At 35.3% G+C, this 19695-nt stretch overlaps 1 protein-coding gene across 22 annotated transcripts in view; it reads left to right on the top strand.

The window, feature by feature from the left end:
* LOC105476616 (neuregulin 1) overlaps positions 1-19695 on the top strand; it is a 1125049-nt gene that overhangs the window by 1083494 nt on the left and 21860 nt on the right. For 14 of the 22 annotated variants that reach the window (XM_071068415.1, XM_071068414.1, XM_071068412.1 and 11 more), the window contains 2 exons: positions 2397-2526; positions 17252-17310. In XM_071068415.1, coding sequence (XP_070924516.1) covers positions 2397-2526; positions 17252-17310 — 189 coding nt within the window. Of the gene's footprint in view, positions 1-2396; positions 2531-16585; positions 16654-17251; positions 17802-19695 lie in introns of those variants that run through there. The other 8 variants (XM_011732710.3, XM_011732706.3, XM_011732716.2 and 5 more) reach the window with 3 other exon arrangements.

Here is a 19695-nt window from a genome sequence, read left to right as displayed (position 1 = left end):
TCCACCTCCCAGGTCAAGCGATTCTCCTGCCTCAGCCTCCTGAGTAACTGGGACTACAGGCGCCTGCCACCACGCCCAGCTAATTTTTATATTTTTAGTAGAGACAGGGTTTCACCATGTTGGTCAGGCTGGTTGCAAACTCCCGACCTCATGATCCGCCCATCTCGGCCTCTCAAAGTGCTGGGATTACAGGCATGATCCACTGCACCCAGCCAACTTCCAGTATTTTTAAAGGCAATTGCCGGGGATGAAAATATTAATACATAGCACCTAAATAAGTAGTTTTCACATGAAAGGATAATATTTTGTTAAAATTATATGCTGTGTGATATATAGAAATGTTGTATACTCCACAATTTTACAGACCAAACAGTGAAAATCGTGTTTCCCCTCTTCTTGAAGATGTTAAATTATAACTGATAATTGATGGTAAAAATCACCTGTCTACTCATTCTTTCTTATTCCTTTTGTTTAGTTGTTTGCTTTGTAGGCCTGGAAAAGCCTTGAAATGTATTTTGAAAATAACTTTTTGTTGGAGTAATAAAAAATTAGTCCAATTCTTATTTATCCATAGTAGTGATTCCAGAATAACATGCATCTCCTTAGGACTAAAGTTCTCCTTTAAAAAAATAAATAAATAGCATACATCTTTGAAGTCCCCAGATTTCCATTGTCAAGCTTTTTTTCTCATTGGTACATACCCAAATTAAGAGCCTTCCCTACTTGCCCGTTAATGTTTGCTGCTATTCATTGAATGCCAGTTTTTTTGTTTTGTTTTGTTTTGTTTTTTTGGCCAATTCCTTTATCTAGATTATTCATAATCTCTACAGTATTCTGTAAGAGTGCCATTACCCCTGTTTTCTTGATGGGAATATTGAGCATCTGAGTGGTTAAGTGACTTATTCAAAGCCAGTAGGAGACAAGATTTGAACCACATCTGTCTCCAAAGTCCAAGTTGTTTTGAGTGTCTTTTGCTGTTATTCGAAAAAGCCATGCTGAGATCAATGAAAGAGGTCAAAAACATGCCTTAGACAGGATAATAAGAGGCAAGGAAGGCCATGAGTAATTCAAAAATGGAATAATCAGATGTTGAGTATTCTAGTCAGACAGAATAAAAATCAAGCAGGGGAGAAGACAAAATTAGGTTATGTGTCACAACAAAATGTAGACTTTCGAAGGAAATGAACAGGAAAGACAAAAGAAAATGGAAAAGTAATATATGGCAGGTCAAATAAAAGTAAACAAGGGCATATGAAACTCACATGCAAATAATAAAATAGAAATTAGTAAGGAAGACAGACAAGGAATTAAAAATTCATAAGAATGTATCAGTAGACAAGAAAAAAATTTGCCTCTAAAGATGGATTTTTTTTTTCCTAAAAGAGTATATAGAATCTACACTGTCTTGATATTATTGGTTTTGCTTTTCATCCTGATAATATCATTGATAAACATTGTATACATTAGACTATTTTTGGTTGGGACTGAGTATTGCCCATGGTGTTCCCAATCATATGAGAAGAAGCACCCTGGTACTGAATGCCCTGGTGGCCTGGGGCTGAGAGGTTTGGCTTGTATAATTCATGCACCCACTTTCATGTAATGTGAAGTTTGACAAGTGAATATTAAGTTCATTATATGAAGGTGTTGCAAACCAAACTTGAAACATATTTCTACCTCTCATTCTAAATGGAGATATTTTGTTGTGTTTTAGTCTACATTTACAGTGATATTAGACTCTTTCCATTTCCCTAAAAGTATGATGACATTTGGACATTCAACCATGTTCCTCTAAGAAATTAGAGTAGAAAAGAAATTTAGAAGAGAATGAATTCTAATCTGCATGTTAATATGTATCTGACTAATAATCTGTAACGTTTTCATTTGGAACAAATAAGCCAACTTGTGTTTCTTTTTCAATATATACATCATGTCTAAAAAATATAAAGTCAATAGGCATGTAAAACATTTCAAAAATAAAAAATTTTATCAATTAATTGCCATCAAAAATAGATGTCTAAATTGAGCTGCACTGACATGACTTTATACCATTACCTTGAACCTTCCTGAGAAATGTATTTTACTTAATGACAATAGAGCTTCTCTTTTCCAACTACCTGGAAGATAAGATATTGGTTAAAAAATGTTGAGCCCCTTTTCCTATTTAGTTATTATAAAATTAGTTAACTCTATAATTCTCTCTTTTATAATTTGATTCTATGTAATTAGACCCACGAAGTGCTTAACTTCTTTGCTATTGTTTGTAAGGTCTGCAAGTGTAGTGAAATCTGTACCTTATATGAACTCTTCCTTTTAGGATTATTTCAGATTAATGGCTGCTTAGAAGGGGAGAAAAAAAAGTCAATGTTAACCTTTCTCCTTTCTCTCCTCTTCAGCTACATCTACATCCACCACTGGGACAAGCCATCTTGTAAAATGCGCAGAGAAGGAGAAAACTTTCTGTGTGAATGGAGGCGAGTGCTTCATGGTGAAAGACCTTTCAAACCCCTCGAGATACTTGTGCAAGTAAGAAAAGAAATTCTGTATGTGGCTTATGTCTATAACTCCCTGTTTCAGATGATTCTATGTCTCATGATGTATTGTTGCTTTTTTTCCAGTTTTGTTGCATCATGTTGAATAATGCTGTTTTATATGTAGAGTGTTTTAAAACATTCACACCATTCGTCATCACTCCTCTGTCATATCCAGAATTGCTTTTTGCTGTTTTCAATGTGTGTGAGGTTTTTTGGGGTTTTTTGTTGTTGTTGTTGTTTGTTTGTTTTTGCCATGTTATTTATATTGTTGCTTTCCTTGTGGTTTTTCTTGTTGTTATTCAGAAAAGATGTGCAGATATCACAGAGGCCTATAACTTTTGATATCTACTTCTACATCCAATGTATGAATTAAGCTGCAAGATAATGTTGCTTTCTTATCCCAGTGATCACCTGCAAAATGAATAAGACAACAAAAAGAAGCAGAAGGGCAGAAGATTACTTACTGACATGTATCTGTTACACTTTGGGATTGTCTTATTGTTGCATAACTATTTTTTAAATGGAGTTTAGTTTTATATCACCAGTAAAAAAAAAAAAAAAAAAAAAGAGAAAAAAGCAAATTGCATATATTTGGAAATGCATTGTGTGTAGCATCCCTGTGGGTGACAACAGTGTTCTTTCATTTGTCTATAGATCTATCTAGAATAGCACTTTCTTTCCAATAACCTGAAGGAGTGATGTACCATTAAGAAGTATCCAATTTAGGCCCGGGCACGGTGGCTCACGCCTGTTATCCCAGCACTTTGGGTGGCCGAGGAAGGCACTCTTACAGAATTCTGTAGAGATTATAAATAATCTAGATAAAGGAATTGAAAAAAAAAAAACTGGCATTCAATGAATAATAGCAAATATTAATGGGCAAGTAGGGAAGGCTCTAATTTGGTCAGGAGATCGAGACCATCCTGGCTAACACTGTGAAACTCCGTGTCTACTAAAAATACAAAAAATTAGCCGGGCGCGGTGGCAGGCGCCTGTAGTCCCAGCTACTCGGGAGGTTGAGGCAGGAGAATGGCGTGAACCCGGGAGGCGGAGCTTGCAGTGAGCCGAGATAGCGCCACTGCACTCCAGCCTGGGCGACAGAGCGAGACTCCGTCTCCAAAAAGAAAAAAAAAAAAAGAAGTATCCAGTTTATTCTCTCTCAAAAAGCAGCATAAGATAGTGATAGTTTCAGTACATTAAATATTTAAACCTTCTAGTAAAATCTAATAGGACTCATTAAAAGGTACATTTATTTTGCCATGCATTTTAAGTCTACTATTGATATTTTGTCCACATGTGGTATATGGACTTAAAATTTGATGTGGGCATAAAAACATATTTAATGTTTTATTGAAATGATGAAAATACACGTTTATTTTACTGTTCACCAATAGCTGTATCCCAAGAGCAAGGTATTTTAAAAGTCGTTCCTTAAAAAATGTAGTGTAGAACATCTAATAAATTTTGCCAGCAGTCCCCAGCTGAAAACACGCAGTGAGGCCATTGTTCTAAAGCAGCAATGCTTGTTCTAAAGGAGGGAAAACCATTTTGTCATAAAAATTGTTTTCTGCTAGAATATTGGCATGGGGCTTAAATCTTGACAAGGAAGAACAAGTCTGTTAGAGAGGCAATTGAACTGATAGGGGCAATTAGCAAAATGAAAAAGGCACCAGAAATAGTGAACAAGGACATGTCCCTTTTACATCACACAAATACTATGTAAATATTTAGTGCCAATTCTAATAAAATCTTAATTATGTTTATAAGTAAGGAAGTGCATCTTAAAAAACATATGTTTTAAAGGCAAAAAAGCAACAATCGAAAATGCCATTTTGTAGGCTATGTTTTGTTGCTCTCTGAGCTGTGGTAGATTGGACGTGTCTGTAGTGTACCTGATGGGACCTCTGGCTCTGAACAAGCACCTTCCAGAACTTCTCCTTTCTTGCACTCAAAAGCTCTTCTCTGAAAAGAGTAGATACAGTGCCAAAACAAGACAAGTTTTGGTGGTTGTATAGCTGATTTTATCAAAGACAGACAATTTGTAAAAGTAAATATAATCTGTTAGAGTGAATAAAAGACTTGGAGCCAGAACAGTAGAATTCTAATCTCAATTACTAAACATCTCTTTTACAGAAATAAATAATTTTTAAAAGCCAAAGTGAAATGATAGGTAAAAGTCTTGCAAAAATATTAAAGCAAGATGAAACACGAGTATGAGGCCAGGTGCATGCCTGTAATCTCAGCACTTTAAGAGGCCGAGGCAGGCAGATCACTTGAGCCCAGGAGTTTGAGACCAACCTGGACAATGTGGCAAAACACCATTGCTACAAAAAATACAGAAAAACAATTAGCCAGGCATGGTGGCATGCGCCTGTAGTCCCAACTATTCGGGAGGCTAAAGTGGGAGGAACACTTGAGCCCGGAAGGTTGAGCCTGCAGTGAGCCAAGATCATGCCCCTGCACTCCAGCCTTGGTGACAGAGTAAGACTGTCAAAAAAAAAAATTAAGAAATAAAATAAAAAATAAAAAAGAGTATGTAGAAAAGATCATTCCTTTTAGATCTGAATTATCTCATATGACTATGTTTATTGTTTAAAAAATAATCTTAGAGATTCACTTCTTGATCATTAAAATATTCAAATCTATATGCTTGCAGCAGAATAAAAATCTGTCTGATTTAGTCTTTAGTTCTGCTGACTTGCTGTGAATACAGCACAAATATGAGACATCCTCATATTTATCATAGCAAATTGGGATGAACCAGGTTTGTAGTTTGTAAGATTTTCTCTGATCAAAATAGAAAATGCCAGAAGCTGAGAAGTATAATCTATAAAATATGAGGTTCGTTTGTTATATGGGGAAACCTTGTTATTTTTTCCTAATCTTAAGCATACAGCATAATTGTATTTTAATAAATCTCCTTGAAAAAACATTTAAATTATAGTTCCTTAAATTCATCTCCTTTTTAAACAATGTACCCATATTATCTATGTCTCATATTTTTACTTCTTCAGAAAAGCATCTGAGACCACTATATTTTAATTATAGTAACGAAATGTGATCATTTTTCATCATCGCTTTGCAAAGATTTACAAGCTGAGTGAGTGCATATGATAGTTTCTGCATACCTCTAAGGAACCAGGGCAGTTTTTTTCCACATATTAATTTCAGCTATTCTTTAGCCCTCCCACGTCCAATACAAAACATGCAATCACGTAAGTGCTGTTCAGTTTTTTCATTTTAATATTGTGCCAACAACTGTAATTTTTCTTCACTTAGCACAGTTTCTCATTAAATCTTAAGCCTAATCCAGAATTTAAAACTTGCTATATTTTAAAAATCTTGAAGTGAAACGTTTGTTACTCTTCTAATAATTACTAAAACCCCAAGCCTTGAAGGAACACTGCATCCTCCCTAATTGTCTAGTGGATCATTCTTGCCTTCTAGTTCTAAGAAAATTATATCTTTTCTTTTTCTTTTTTTTTTTTTTTGTAATTAGGATCTTTTAGGTGTTTTAAATTAGTACTGGATCTTATCAGAAAGAAAATCTCTGACATCTATGATTTTGATAACTTTCCTCCTCCTTTGGGATGGTGACTTTATTCATACATTAAAGCAAGCCAGAATCTTGAGGGAAGAATTGGAGAGTATATTTTACATCCAAAATATTTCAAACCTTTCTTGTTAAATGAAACTTTTTCTTTTTAAAAATCCTGTTTGTAAAACATCTATAGCACTAAAAATAATCACCACTGAGAATTTAAACACAGACATATTATACTAGGTCGTATGATAATACATTGTTCACTAGACCACTTGAATAGAAACAGAAGACATAAAAATACTGCATTGGCTCATCATGGTCCTGTCTATGAAGCCAGTTCATAGTTTCCATATGGTCTATCTGTCTAGAGCTAAGCATTGCTGAAGCTTGAGCCACGTCATTGAAAATCAGCTTTATCCCTGACTAAAGACATGACTCAGAAACACCACAAGCCTGGAAGTTTCCAAGCAGTCTCTCTGGTCACCTAATCTGCTGTTGTCTTCTTGGGAGTTGAAGTAGAAGATTTTACAACAAGTCTCTTGTCTCTCTGCTTAGAACAAGGTGTTTTGAATGGATTAAACATATTAGCAGTGAAACACTTCTCTGAGGAGAGGTTTCCGGATTGCTTGGACCTCCTCCTGGGGATTGTGTGGCAATTTCAGTGGTAGTTCTCATCTTTTATATTTTTTTCTCTACAGTAATTTAAAATTTATTCTGTGGAAAAAATAGTTACTATTCCAGATTATATAAAGATGAGAAAAGAATCATTCCATTTTGTACCCTCTGATGCTTTATGTGGTCCTGTGGTTCAAAGAAACAAGATACATGAAATCGAACATGAAATTGTCCAGTTTTCCTCTTGCATCTTTTCTTTATTCTTATATATCTGTTCTTCTGAACAGTTTCAGTGGAGAAGTACTTTGGAAGATGTTGATGTGATTTTTTTTTAATCTAAAAATCATTTTATATCAGGCTGTGCTTGTAAGTCCAAAATGTTGTCCAGTGGACAGATGTGCCTTCATCTGGAGGGGATTAGAGTTTTAAACTACAAATTTTGGTGAACAGTCTTATGTCCTTTCACTTCAACTCTCTGGACAATAAATTTATTTATAACATGAAGTTAATATGTTCTCCAAATTTCTTCCCAGGGAGTCAGTGAAATTAAATGAGTTCATTTCTGCTAAAGTACTTTTAACTCTGGGGAAGCAAAATTTATTTTTCCTTATAATAAAAAGTAAATGGTAGTATTACATTCTCTCAGTAGACATTGGAAAAATATATACACCTGTTTTAACAGACTGTGTTATCATGTTTAATTTCTTTCTTTTTTTTTTTTTTTTTTTTTTTTTGAGACGGAGTTTCGCTCTTGTTGCCCAGGCTAGAGTGCATTGGTGCAGTCTCAGCTCACTGAAACCTCTGCCTCCCAGGTTCAAGCAATTCTTCTGCTTCAGCCTCCCAAGTAGCAGGGATTACAGGCATGCACTACCACGCCCAGCTAATTTTTTGTATTTAGTAGAGATGGGGTTTCACCATGTTAGTCAGGCTGGCCTTGAACTCCTGACTTCAGGTGATCCACCCACTTTGGCCTCCCAAAGTGCTGGAATTACAGGCATGAGCCACCACGCCTGGCCCATGTTTAATTTCTAATTCTTTATTTAAGAGTAGCAGTTTTATTTGGTTTGTTGGGACCACCAACTATCTTTATAACTTTTCTTTGATAGATCATTTAATATTTCTGATCGTTAGGTTCCTTATAATGTAAAAACAATAAAAAACGAACTTAATTTGGAAAGATGGAAGGTGTCTATAAACATAGACTTTTATAATTTTGTATAATGAACGTTTATGAAGCCATGTAGGGCCTTATTATAGTATACATTATTATAAGAGACAGGCGTGAAAAACATAACCATAGGAGACAAAATCACAACAAATATAATACATTAAGTTTGATAATATATATTATGTAAATGAAATATTTATCACATTATGCCCGAGGTCGCAATTTTTTAAATTTTTGCAATCAGACCTTGGCGATGACCTTGAGCAGTAGGATATTAAAAACTCCCACATGCTTAGTATTCCAATAATGGGACACTAGGCATAAATGAGTTAGCATTTGTTTATAGAACAGCTATTTGCCAGGCATTTTTTAAAACACAGAGAAAATGTAAGGAATGGTGTCTGATCTCTGGGAACTCAGTCTGTTTAAGAAAATGAAATTGCTAAAATAGAAAATCAATAAATGAATATATGCCAAATGGTACAATGCTGACTATTAAGGTAATACAAATTTAAAGAAGGTAAGGAAAAGACTGAAATAAGTTAATGAAGACTTTTTAAATATAATGATCATTTATAGAGTCTTTCCTTTATACCAGGAAGGCATTGTGGTTGTAAGAATTCTTTCTCTGAGACACGGTAACATGCAGCTTAATTCTAGGAAGTAAAACAAACAAATGAATGAAATAAAAGAACTAAGTTATCTGGCCACTGCACCCCAGCCTGGACGACAGAGCAAGACTCCGTCTCAAAAAAAAAAAAAAAAAAAAAAGGAACTAAGTTAAACAGTGGAGCCACTTAATGACCTCTGAAGGTCCAGCAGAGGACTTTGGGTATATTAATAGCTAATAGGGAGTCATAGTAACTTCTGGAGCAGGAGAGTAGCACCATAGACATAGCAGATGTTTAGGGAAGCGAGTCTTCCGTACAGGCTAGAAGAAATCTGGGGACTAAGTAAGAAGGGAAGAAAAAAGTCAAAGACATCAAAGGCACTAGCTAAGGTTAACATTTTATAAAATACTGACATAATGATGCTGATGATAGTAACTTTTATAATATGTATTAGTAGCTGGACTAACATAATTAAACAAGGGGGCAACGATACAAACTCATAGTTGTGTCCTGCAGTCTCATCATCGTGGCTGCAGAAAGAGAAATTTGGAAGAAATAAACAGGATATATACTGGGTTAGGACTTCCCGTCCATAAGAACACACTGCTAACTCCCATCCCAGCCTAGAAGAGTTCTTTCTTGAGAATCAGTGTTACACTTGCCTGTAATACTTCTCTGTTCTTGAATATTATAACATTTAACAGATACAGACAGTATTTGTAAGAGCAAGTGGAGGGACTCATGTGGCTCTAGATAATGCGCTCTTCAGACAACTGTGTCTTCTATTTCTTTCATGTGCTCATGTATCTAGAATCCTACACTGTGCTTATGAGGAATTTATTAACTCATTTAGCCTTTAAATCACTGAGGTACAGTTGAAGAAAATTCTTTAGTTTTTATAGGATTCAATTCAGGTGTAGTTTTGCCTAAAATCAGGTGCATTGACTAAGTGTTCTGAATAGCTTCGTTCCTCTCTTATAAAAATCAGCTGGGCAGCTATATACATTTATTGAGCTCCTATGAGACAGGCTCTGTGCTCATGCTACTTATAAAGTAGTGAACAAAACCATACTGGTCTTTGCCTGATGGAGTCTATAGGCTACTGAAAGTAACCATCATGTTTCATATAATTAATTGAATTATAAATCACAGGTTTGCCAAGTGCTATGAAGGGTATTAAGTGAGCTAAGGGAAGGTACAATGAAAGACCTAGTCAGAGGCTGACTCTGCTCCGTGGAAAAAAGAATAAAAAAAGAGTATGCAGTCATACTCTTGAGATGTATACAGAGTCAATTTAAAATATTTCATTGTGCGTATATACCACATTTTCTTAGTCCATTCTTCTGTTGGTGAACACTTACATTGATTTTATAACTTGGCTATGGTGAATAGTGGATTTTTTATAACTTGGCTATTGTGAATAGTGGATTTTATAACTTGGCTATTGTGAATAGTGGATGAATATTTTAGCTAGATTGATTTAATTATTCCACGTTGTATTCATAAATCATAATATCACTTTCTACCCCATAAATATATACAAGTACAAATTGTCAATTTACAGGAAAATGAATACACAATTTTGAAATATTTATATTGAATGATTTAAGGTAAAAGTGAATATTTAGATATTTTATCACAGAATGAGGCTGGTGAAGTGGATAGAGCTGTAAAGCCCCTCAGAACCCCTAAGCTGTTTGACAAGACAAGGAAACTTCCTCCAGAGAGGAAAACCAAACCACAAATTAGCAGTCGATATGTCATTGTGTCACAATGACATGGAGATGTATGGGATGTAGATTGATCCCATAGCCGATGAAATTGTTTCACTCCCAACTTAAGGATTCATCATGTAGAGTAAACATGGGCAAGAGTTTTAGTCTGCAGATGAGCATTTCAGAGCAAGCTGTGCAAACAGAGATTTGGGAAGGGCACCAAAGTTCAAACAAGAAGTTAATTCACAAACACTGCCACCCTCATTATTGGGATTGTATGTCCTGGACATTGAAAAACATCATTTGAAAAGCCAGGACAACTTAGGTTTTTGTTTTGTTTTGTTTTTTTCTCAGCATTTACCCATGAGTCTAGTGTGACCAATCTGTATCCTCTTATCTCATGGATTGCAAACTAGTCCCCAGATTACCATTAAAAAGAAAATGGAGGATATATACTGTCTGAACAGTGGTGGGGAGATATAGGTTGGATCTGAAGGAAACATTACTGGAACATTTTATATTTAATATTTTCTTTAATGATGTTAAAGAGGGCATTCCCTTGGGGAAATAAATGTCTTTTGCAGATGATGCTAGAAAGAACACTAAAACACAAATTAGAAAAGCATATACAAATCTTGAGAAACTTCACTTAAAGGTAGATAACAGAATGAGGTTCATCTTGGAAAAATGCAGACTAATAGTAACAATACATTTGGGAAAGAATAATCTACAACACAGATACTCAGCCAGTGAGTGGGCGAGTTCTAGACAGAATGCTAAGCTGGCTAAGAGGTGAGAAAAGTCCGTGTTTGCAACACAATACTGTAGGAAAACAGACCAGCACAGTTGGAGCTGGCGTAGACACTGCCACCTCGAGTTTACAAACAGAGAGAGCAAAGACTTTGGTGTCTGATGCTTACTCACCAATATTCCTTGAGAGAGATGTGTTGACATTTCCATCATTCAATATTTGTAAACATAGACATCAAATAATTTCAAATACCACAGCTAGTATTGAGCAAAAGCAGACAGATAACAGGGAGTTTTCATTTTTTGACAAGGTATTTTTTAAATTGTCCAAATATTTCACTGTGGTGATGACTAGAGAGAGAGGAAATATCAGCTGTATTTTTTTTTCTTCTTGTTCCTGATCAAGGGAGGGTTTGATGAAAATGAAGCTGAGAAAAAAAGAGAAAGGATGTCTAAGGATGGTTTATAAATTGACCATAAATATGTGGTTTATAAAATTAACAAACCCTAGCCAGAAGTTTCTTGGGGTCTGTGAATATCTCTGAATATGTCTAGAATCTCCACCAAGAAAAAATGGAAAATAATTTATTCAATTGAAATATAAAAGATACACCAAGCATTAAATTTATTTCAAAATACATGCATCTATGATTGATTACATAGTAAGCATATCAGGATATTAACAGTGTATTGAAGTTATTATTAACCACAGTTTTTATTATACTGGTGCTGGGCAGAATTTTGGTTAGTAGAATGCACTGCTTTATTGAATTCGAAGTAAACCGGTATTTCACTAACAGTATTTAAATTCAAGATAACAGACTCACTGTTAAAGAATCAAAGAGTCTTTTCCAAACTGCAAACGTTATGTTAAAGGATTTTATTCGCGGGAGGGAGTCTGTGAGAAGGATACTGGGAGTTTCTGTAAAAATTATTTGAGGGCAGGCATGGCAGCTCATGCCTATAATCCCAGCACTTTGGGAGGCCAAGGCAGGTGGATCACCTGAGGTCAGGAGTTCGACATCTGCCTGACCAACATGGCGAAACCCCGTCTCTACTGAAAATACAAAAATTAGCTGGATGTGGTGGTGCATGCCTGTAATCTCAGCTACTGAGAGACTGAGGCAGGAGAATTGCTTAAATCTAGGAGGTGGAGATTGCAATGAGCCGAGATCTTGCCACTGTACTCCAGCCTGGGTGACACAGCAAGACTCTGTCTCAAAAAAATAAAAAATAAATAAATATCTGGGAGTCCACAGAGGAGAGTGTATCATAAACTATAAAAATAACAGACAGATGTTCAAGATTGACCTGTGCTTGGCAAATCAATTAACTGTATGAAAATCTTTCTTTTTTTTTTTTTTTTTTTTTTTTTTGAGATGGAGTCTCCTTCTTTCACCCAGGCTGGTGTGCAGTGTCACAGTCTCTGCTCACTGCAACCTCTGCTTCCCGGGTTCAAGCAATTTTCCTGCCTCAGCTTCCCAAGTAGCTGGGATTACAGGCACCCGCCACCATGCCCAGCTAATTTTTGTATTTTTGATAGAGACAGTCACCATGTTGGCCAGGCTGGCCCCGAACTCCTCACCTCAAGTGATAAGCCCACCTTGGCTTCCCAAAGTGCTGGGATTACAGGTGTTAGCCACCACACCCTGTCTGAAAGTTTTGTTTGATAAAATTGTTGATCAGATACGGACACTGTGGTCTGATCTTAAGTTCATTTTCACAGACATTTTGTGAGAGCCCATTATGAGCCAGGCACTGTGCTAGGCATGAGAGATATAAAATGATCAGAATGTGATCACTGACAGAATGTGATCAATGGGTCGCAGATCATCACAATACAGATAAGTGCAGTGAACGAGGTCAGGATAGGGTGCAATGCAAAAGCCAAGGAAAGAATTCTCCCCAGACCATAGAAGTGGGTGATGGGGAGGTGGAGGGCAGGGAAAGAGTGATGCCTAAGTTCAGAAAAAAAAACTGAATTTTCACCCCATTAATAACAAATATAGAACAAACATGATCATATTAAGAGCAAATACTAAAATTTTTTAAAACTCTGATTTCCATCTTCTAATATTACTGATTAATGAAACAAATGGTATATACATATATATATACACACACACATACACACACACACATATATATTTAAAGCTACAACAAGTACTTGTTATTCAGATCCTTAGATTATTCTCAGACATAAAATTCTTGGAATTTGCTCAAACTCATGCCAAAGCTTATTGTTGAAAATCAGCTTTGATTTACTATTATTCTTATCATCCAGGAAAGTGATGGATTGAATGTTTAACATACAATGTTGATAATAGAAATGTATCAGAAGCTGGTCTCCCTAGTCTGTTAGGAGTAATTCCATAGAATTTCACAGAGCTTATAGATCAACTGGGTTTTCATTTGCATGTGCTTTCTCTACACAATCAATGCAGTGTGCAGTTTGCTTATGCAGAAACTATCTCAGTTTCTGCTTTTCCTTTCCATCTCATTTGGCAACAAATTTAGATGTCTCTGAAGTCTACATCCTTTTGCTGCTGAACACTTGAGTTGCTTAGGCACTTGCAATTTGTTTTACCTCAACAATTGTCTTAAAAATCCATTTTATCAAAAAGGATTTTTAGAAGTCCTTGAGTTCTATCGTCCCTGACTGGTAATGCATTCAGAAGAAATGATGTTGGGGTTTTCTAGCAGTGATTCCATGTGTTAGGATAAGTATCGTTTCCCAGAACCTTAGTGGAAAAAGAAGTCTTTGATAATCACTTAATTACAGTGAGGCCTGGTAAAGCCAAATAGCTTGTCCATGGCCAAACAGCAAGATACCACAGTGCCGAAAGACGGCCTTTGCTACCCTTTTCCCAGTTCAGGGTACCTTACATCTTGAACTTTAATCTACATCCACATCTCTTAGGGATTTTGTTAAAATGAAGATTCTTATTCAGTAGTTCTGGGCTATGGCCTGCGTTTACACTAGCACGCTCCTAGGAGATGCTGATGCTGTCAGTTCTGAGTAATAACAGGGTCTTATAACACTAAGAAACAATGATGAGAAAATTCATCTCCCAAATGAAGGTAAATACTAGCAAAAGGATAGTTCTGGTTGAGAAGTAGCTGGTAATTCCAAAAAATGACTTGCATACCTCAAGTAGTTCTAGTGTTACTATACCCAGTTTTCCATATGATTTTATGATAGAGATAAGCCATCATCTCATGCTAGATTCCTAGGAAACATCATGTTTGAAATTCATAATAATCAGAAAATTGATTGGGTAGGATTTCTGACTCACTTTACCTAGTTGTCCTGTGCCCTCTGATCATAGAACTAATTATAAGATGCCTAATGACAATTTCCTTATAAATGCCTTCCTTCTCTTAAGGAACTCGTGATTCCTCAGCTATTTGTTAATTTCATGATTCTTACTTACATAAGGGCATTTCCTGCCCTAAGCGACTGTGTGGTGTGTGTGTGTTTCTCTCTTACACATACACACACATACACAGCAGTTCACATATCTTACACCATGTTCTTTTGTTAGAAACAAGTGAATTATTGTGTGCTCAATATGAGAATGTTAACTTTTATCAAGAATGCAAAGAAGTAGGATGAAATGATAATTATTGAATACCTCATTAATTCTAGAAACACCTGCTTTAATTACAGCGTTTGTCTATATGAACTCATAGTCCTGGTTGAGAAACAAATAAAAACCCCATTTACTTCGGAAATGAATTTGTGAAATAAGTTATATGAAAAAACGTTCCCATGTATTTTTTCTTATATACATTCAATAAGAATGTGAAGAAATGGCGTCTTTTTGAGAAATGACCCAACCTCTTTTTTTTTTTTTTTTTTTTCTTTGAGGCAGGGTCTTGCTCTTGTTGCCCAGGCTGGAGTGCAATGGCACGATCTCAGCTCACTGCAATCTCTGCCTACCGGGTTCAAGTGATTCTCCTGCCTCAGCCTCCTGAGTAGCTGAGATTACAGGCACCCGCCACCACACCTGGCTATTTTTTGTATTTTTAGTAGAGACAGGGTTTCGCCATGTTGGCCAGGCTGGTCTCAAACTCCTGACCTTATGATCTGCCCACCTCAGTCTCCCAACGTGCTAAAATTACAGGTGTGAGCCACCGCACCTGGCCAAGCTTATACTTCTTATTGATGCATTTCTCTAGGTAGCTGTTCCTCTACTCCTTGCAGCAAAAATATTCTAAACAAAAATCATCAGTTTATTTATATGAAGGTGTTTCCAAGAGTTTAAAAGAGCTGTGTCAATATAAGATGTTTGTTGTTTAAGCTTAAATACATATTCACAAGGCAAAAAATCTGGAACTGCTAGTATTTTATCTTGCAGGCCATTTTCATAAAGTAGGAGAATTACATATACCAAGTCATTTGGTGATTTGGCTTGAAGTGAAACCAAAGTACCCCTACATTGGTAACAAAGTACAGTTTTGTTCATATCTCTTTGATGCCAAAAATATAGTATGTATTCTTATTTACTCTGTAGAGGAAAGGGTTGTGTAAAAATCACTAGGTATGAGCTACCAGAGCTAACTTAGGCTCTTTGCATGATAGTTGCTGTATAGATGAACTATTAATAATAATTATGATGATGGATGTTGAGGATTCAAAATGAGGGACTTTCTATCTCTAAGTATATTGCTTCCTAGAACCTTTCAGTGGCCCTTTTTATTCGAGAATGATTCTGGTAAAATCAATCCTATTTAAAATGCTTTAGTTATTAGAGTAACAGCAACAAAAAAAAAATGGCAGTTATAAAGAACTTCCATATTTAAGCGCAGCCCCATTGCATGACCTTAAGAACAATATTGTATCGAGATTCTAGAATGCTGATAGGTAAATATATATGAGTGAATAACATGTAAATTTTATACAGTTTTAAAAACAGTTTTACCTTAAATGCAAAATGACATGTATTAAGTACTTCTGCATAAGAATAACTGATATAAATTTTTAAATGTATTTATCTTTGATTTGGGATAATACAATTAAGTGAAATTTGTCTTGATAAAAATCTGTTTCTAGTATCTTTGAACATTAAAAACAAGAGTTTATTTGTAATATCTTTTTAAAAAAGAGGGAATGTAGTTTTTCTTGTCAAAAAATCATTATAATGTGAAAGTACTTGATTTCTATTGTTTAATGACTTAACTTGTAACATAAAACACCCATGAAATGAATTAAAATTGATATAAGTATATAAAAGAAAAAGCTCAAGATAATTTATTGATAAGAGACAGGGATGGAATCATGTTAGCACTTATGAAAACCAGTGTTTTAACATAGTGAGAATCAATGTTCAGTGGCAAACAGGGTCATGCCAAAGGAAAATTGACAGCTCTCTGGGCCTTGCTGCCTCTTATTCCACATTTCAACTTCACTCTGGTTAAATTTCAGTTAACCAATCATTTGAAGACTGAAGCAAACAACAACAAAAATCTGTAACCCACAGTTTTTGTGGGACATGGTTTTCTAAATGTTGTGTCTTTTCTTTTCTTTATATTGCTTGGTACCAGATCATTTTTAGGAATCTCCATATTCCATAGGAGGAAAATTGCCAGTCTGAAAGCTCAGTGTCTTTAGCATTTTTTTTGTTTACCACATTTTTGCCCTCTAGGTGCCAACCTGGATTCACTGGAGCAAGATGTACTGAGAATGTGCCCATGAAAGTCCAAAACCAAGAAAGTATGTTAAAATAATCTGAAATTTGCTTTCTCCCCCAACTACAGCAACAATCACTACCACTTGGTGCTTTTACAGCTCAGTTGCAACTGATTCATTTTGTTCTAATTATGGCTTAACCTCTCAAGGCATAAACTCATTCAATATTACCTATTAACTGTCTCTCAAAGTAGGTCCCTAAGTCATCAATTTACAAGAATGGCCAGTCACGATGGCCCGTGATGCTGACAAACCATTGCAGGCAAGCCAACCGAGAAACATTTTCTTCCAACGTGTGTGACTAAAGCCATCAAATGGAAAACTGAGATGAATAAAACGTCAGATTTCATTTTAAGAAGTTCCCTTTGAAAGAAGGCAACCACTTAAAATGCTGGGATCTTTCCATCATACCAACTTAAGAACTGCATTCTGTCCAAATTTTTAACCATTTGGGGGAAGTGCCAGAGCCTGAAAGCCATAATCAGGGCAAAGATTCAGTTCCTGAGGGTGAACCCACCAAGTTTCAGTCAAATGACACTGAAGGAGCTTCTTTCTAGCATATATTCACCTCTTCTCTTTTTCTCTGTTTTTTCTACCATTGTTTTTTTGTTTCTTCTCTCAGGTGCCCAAATGAGTTTACTGGTGATCGCTGCCAAAACTACGTAATGGCCAGCTTCTACAGTACGTCCACTCCCTTTCTGTCTCTGCCTGAATAGGAGCATGCTCAGTTGGTGCTGCTTTCTTGTTGCTGCATCTCCCCTCAGATTCCACCTAGAGCTAGATGTGTCTTACCAGGTCTAATATTGACTGCCTCTGCCTGTCGCATGAGAACATTAACAAAAGCAATTGTATTACTTCCTCTGTTCGTGACTAGTTGGCTCTGAGATACTAATAGGTGTGTGAGGCTCCGGATGTTTCTGGAATTGATATTGAATGATGTGATACAAATTGATAGTCAATATCAAGCAGTGAAATGATAATAAAGGCATTTCAAAGTCTCACTTTTATTGATAAAATAAAAATCATTCTACTGAACAGTCCCATCTTCTTTATACAATGACCACATCCTGAAAAGGGTGTTGCTAAGCTGTAACCAATATACATTTGAAATGATGGTAAGTTAATTTTGATTCAGAATGTGTTATTTGTCACAAATAAACATAATAAAAGGAGTTCAGATGTTTTTCTTCATTAACCAAAAAGTTTGCATTGAGGCATTTTTTTAAAAAAGCATCAAGTAGGAAAATTAAAAACAAGCATTTCACAGCAAATAAGATATCCTGGCTTCTGTTTACGTTGCTTAGGGAACAAGTAATTCAGGCACTAGTTTAAACAATTATTTACTTATATTAGCATTTCTTTATGTTAGTTTCAAAAGTAATTTAGAATAAAATAGTTACTGTTATTTGCTTTAATATTTATTATTTTGAGATATAATAACTATAGGATAAATATGTGTGTGTGTGTATATATATATATGTAACTTAAGGCAAAACTGGGAAATTTGGATAGATGTTCGTGGCTTTATGAAGTTTTGAACATCATTCCTAAAAGACCCAATTCACTTGTACATAATTATATACACCAAACCATGTATTTGTCCTATTGTGAACTGGGTTTATAACTTCTGATCTTGGAGCTTTCAAAACAGTGCATTTAAAATGCATATCATGTAGTTATCCATGTAGATGAAAGAATGGCAATTTTTTTTCTGTAAAGGTTCAGAGAGCAAATATTTTAGGATTTGTGGTGGCACCATCACTGTCACAACAACTCAAACCTACTATTGTAGCATGAAAACAGCAGTAAACAATGCATAAAACTGATGTGCATGGGTGTGTTCCATTAAATCTTCATTTACAGAAGCAAACAGTGGGCTGGATTTGTCAACCACTGATTTAGATTGTCAACTGCTCATCCTGAAAAATATGTCACATAGCTTACTGCAGTTTAAATTCATCTAACATAAGAAACAGTGATATAAGCTGGTTATTTAGGGGTCCTAAAAGAATCCAATTTACCCTTGTTCTGATGCATGCAGAGAATAAGTTTCTGTAATTCCTGTTAACAGTCATAGAAGTTTCCAGAATAAATTCTATAATGTTTTATGGTAAGATTAGACCCGTAATGTGCAATCATATATTTAGGGAGGTAGTATTTATGTATTTACATAGGCTACATATCAAAGACAGCTTCCTAGGCCATTTTCTGTTGTGAAAAGTTTGTAAATTGGCATTGTAAAATTTCCAAACAGCCTTCACTTTATTGACAAACATTTAAATAATATGTATTTAGTAGGGAGAATTTTTCTATCCACAGCTAAAGCAAATAGCTTGATTTAATTTTTAAGTTAATTTTTTAAAGATAGATAGGATAGAAAATAAAAATAAAAGGGAAAAATAGAATGTTATTTAATACCTTAAATTATTTCTCTTAGAAATGTGTATTTGTATTCAAATAACATAGATTCGGCAAATCTATGTGGCTGGATAAATACAGTAAAATCATACTTTAGATTTTAATGACAATTCTCATCACTTAAGTTACATTTACATTTTTGGTGTTAAGAGTTTTACTGTGCCTTGAAGGCAATGTTCAGGCACTATATAAACAAAAGCATTAAAAAATGAAGCTATTTGACAGTATAATTATGTAGTTAGATCTGACAGTGGCAACCAGAGAAAATATTTTCAACTTCTCTTTTAGACCATTTGCTTTTTCAGAAGATATCATTTTAAAATAGCCACTATGTATTTGTGAAGTTCAGAGTGTGATTCTTTAAATAAATTCTTTAGTACGCTTTCAATGCCACTTTTGGATGACATCCAGGAAAGCAGCATTCATATTTAACCTGATTTAACAAAGATTGATTGCACATTTATGAACAATATATGTAATGGCTGTGCAGCAGAGATGCCTCATGTCTGGAAAAGCAAGAGCTTCCAATCAGAAATTGCTTTCCAATGTTGTCTTACCGAGTTAATGTTCTAACCTCTATGTCTTAAATTTTCAGTTTTTATCTCTGCAAACCCCTACATAGAAGGCAGAAAAATAAATTTGTGCTGC

Source organism: Macaca nemestrina, chromosome 8 (assembly GCF_043159975.1).
Source record: "Macaca nemestrina isolate mMacNem1 chromosome 8, mMacNem.hap1, whole genome shotgun sequence".
Lineage (NCBI taxonomy): Eukaryota > Metazoa > Chordata > Mammalia > Primates > Cercopithecidae > Macaca > Macaca nemestrina.
Note: the sequence above shows the minus strand (reverse complement) of the source record. Positions and strands in the feature narration are given on the sequence as shown.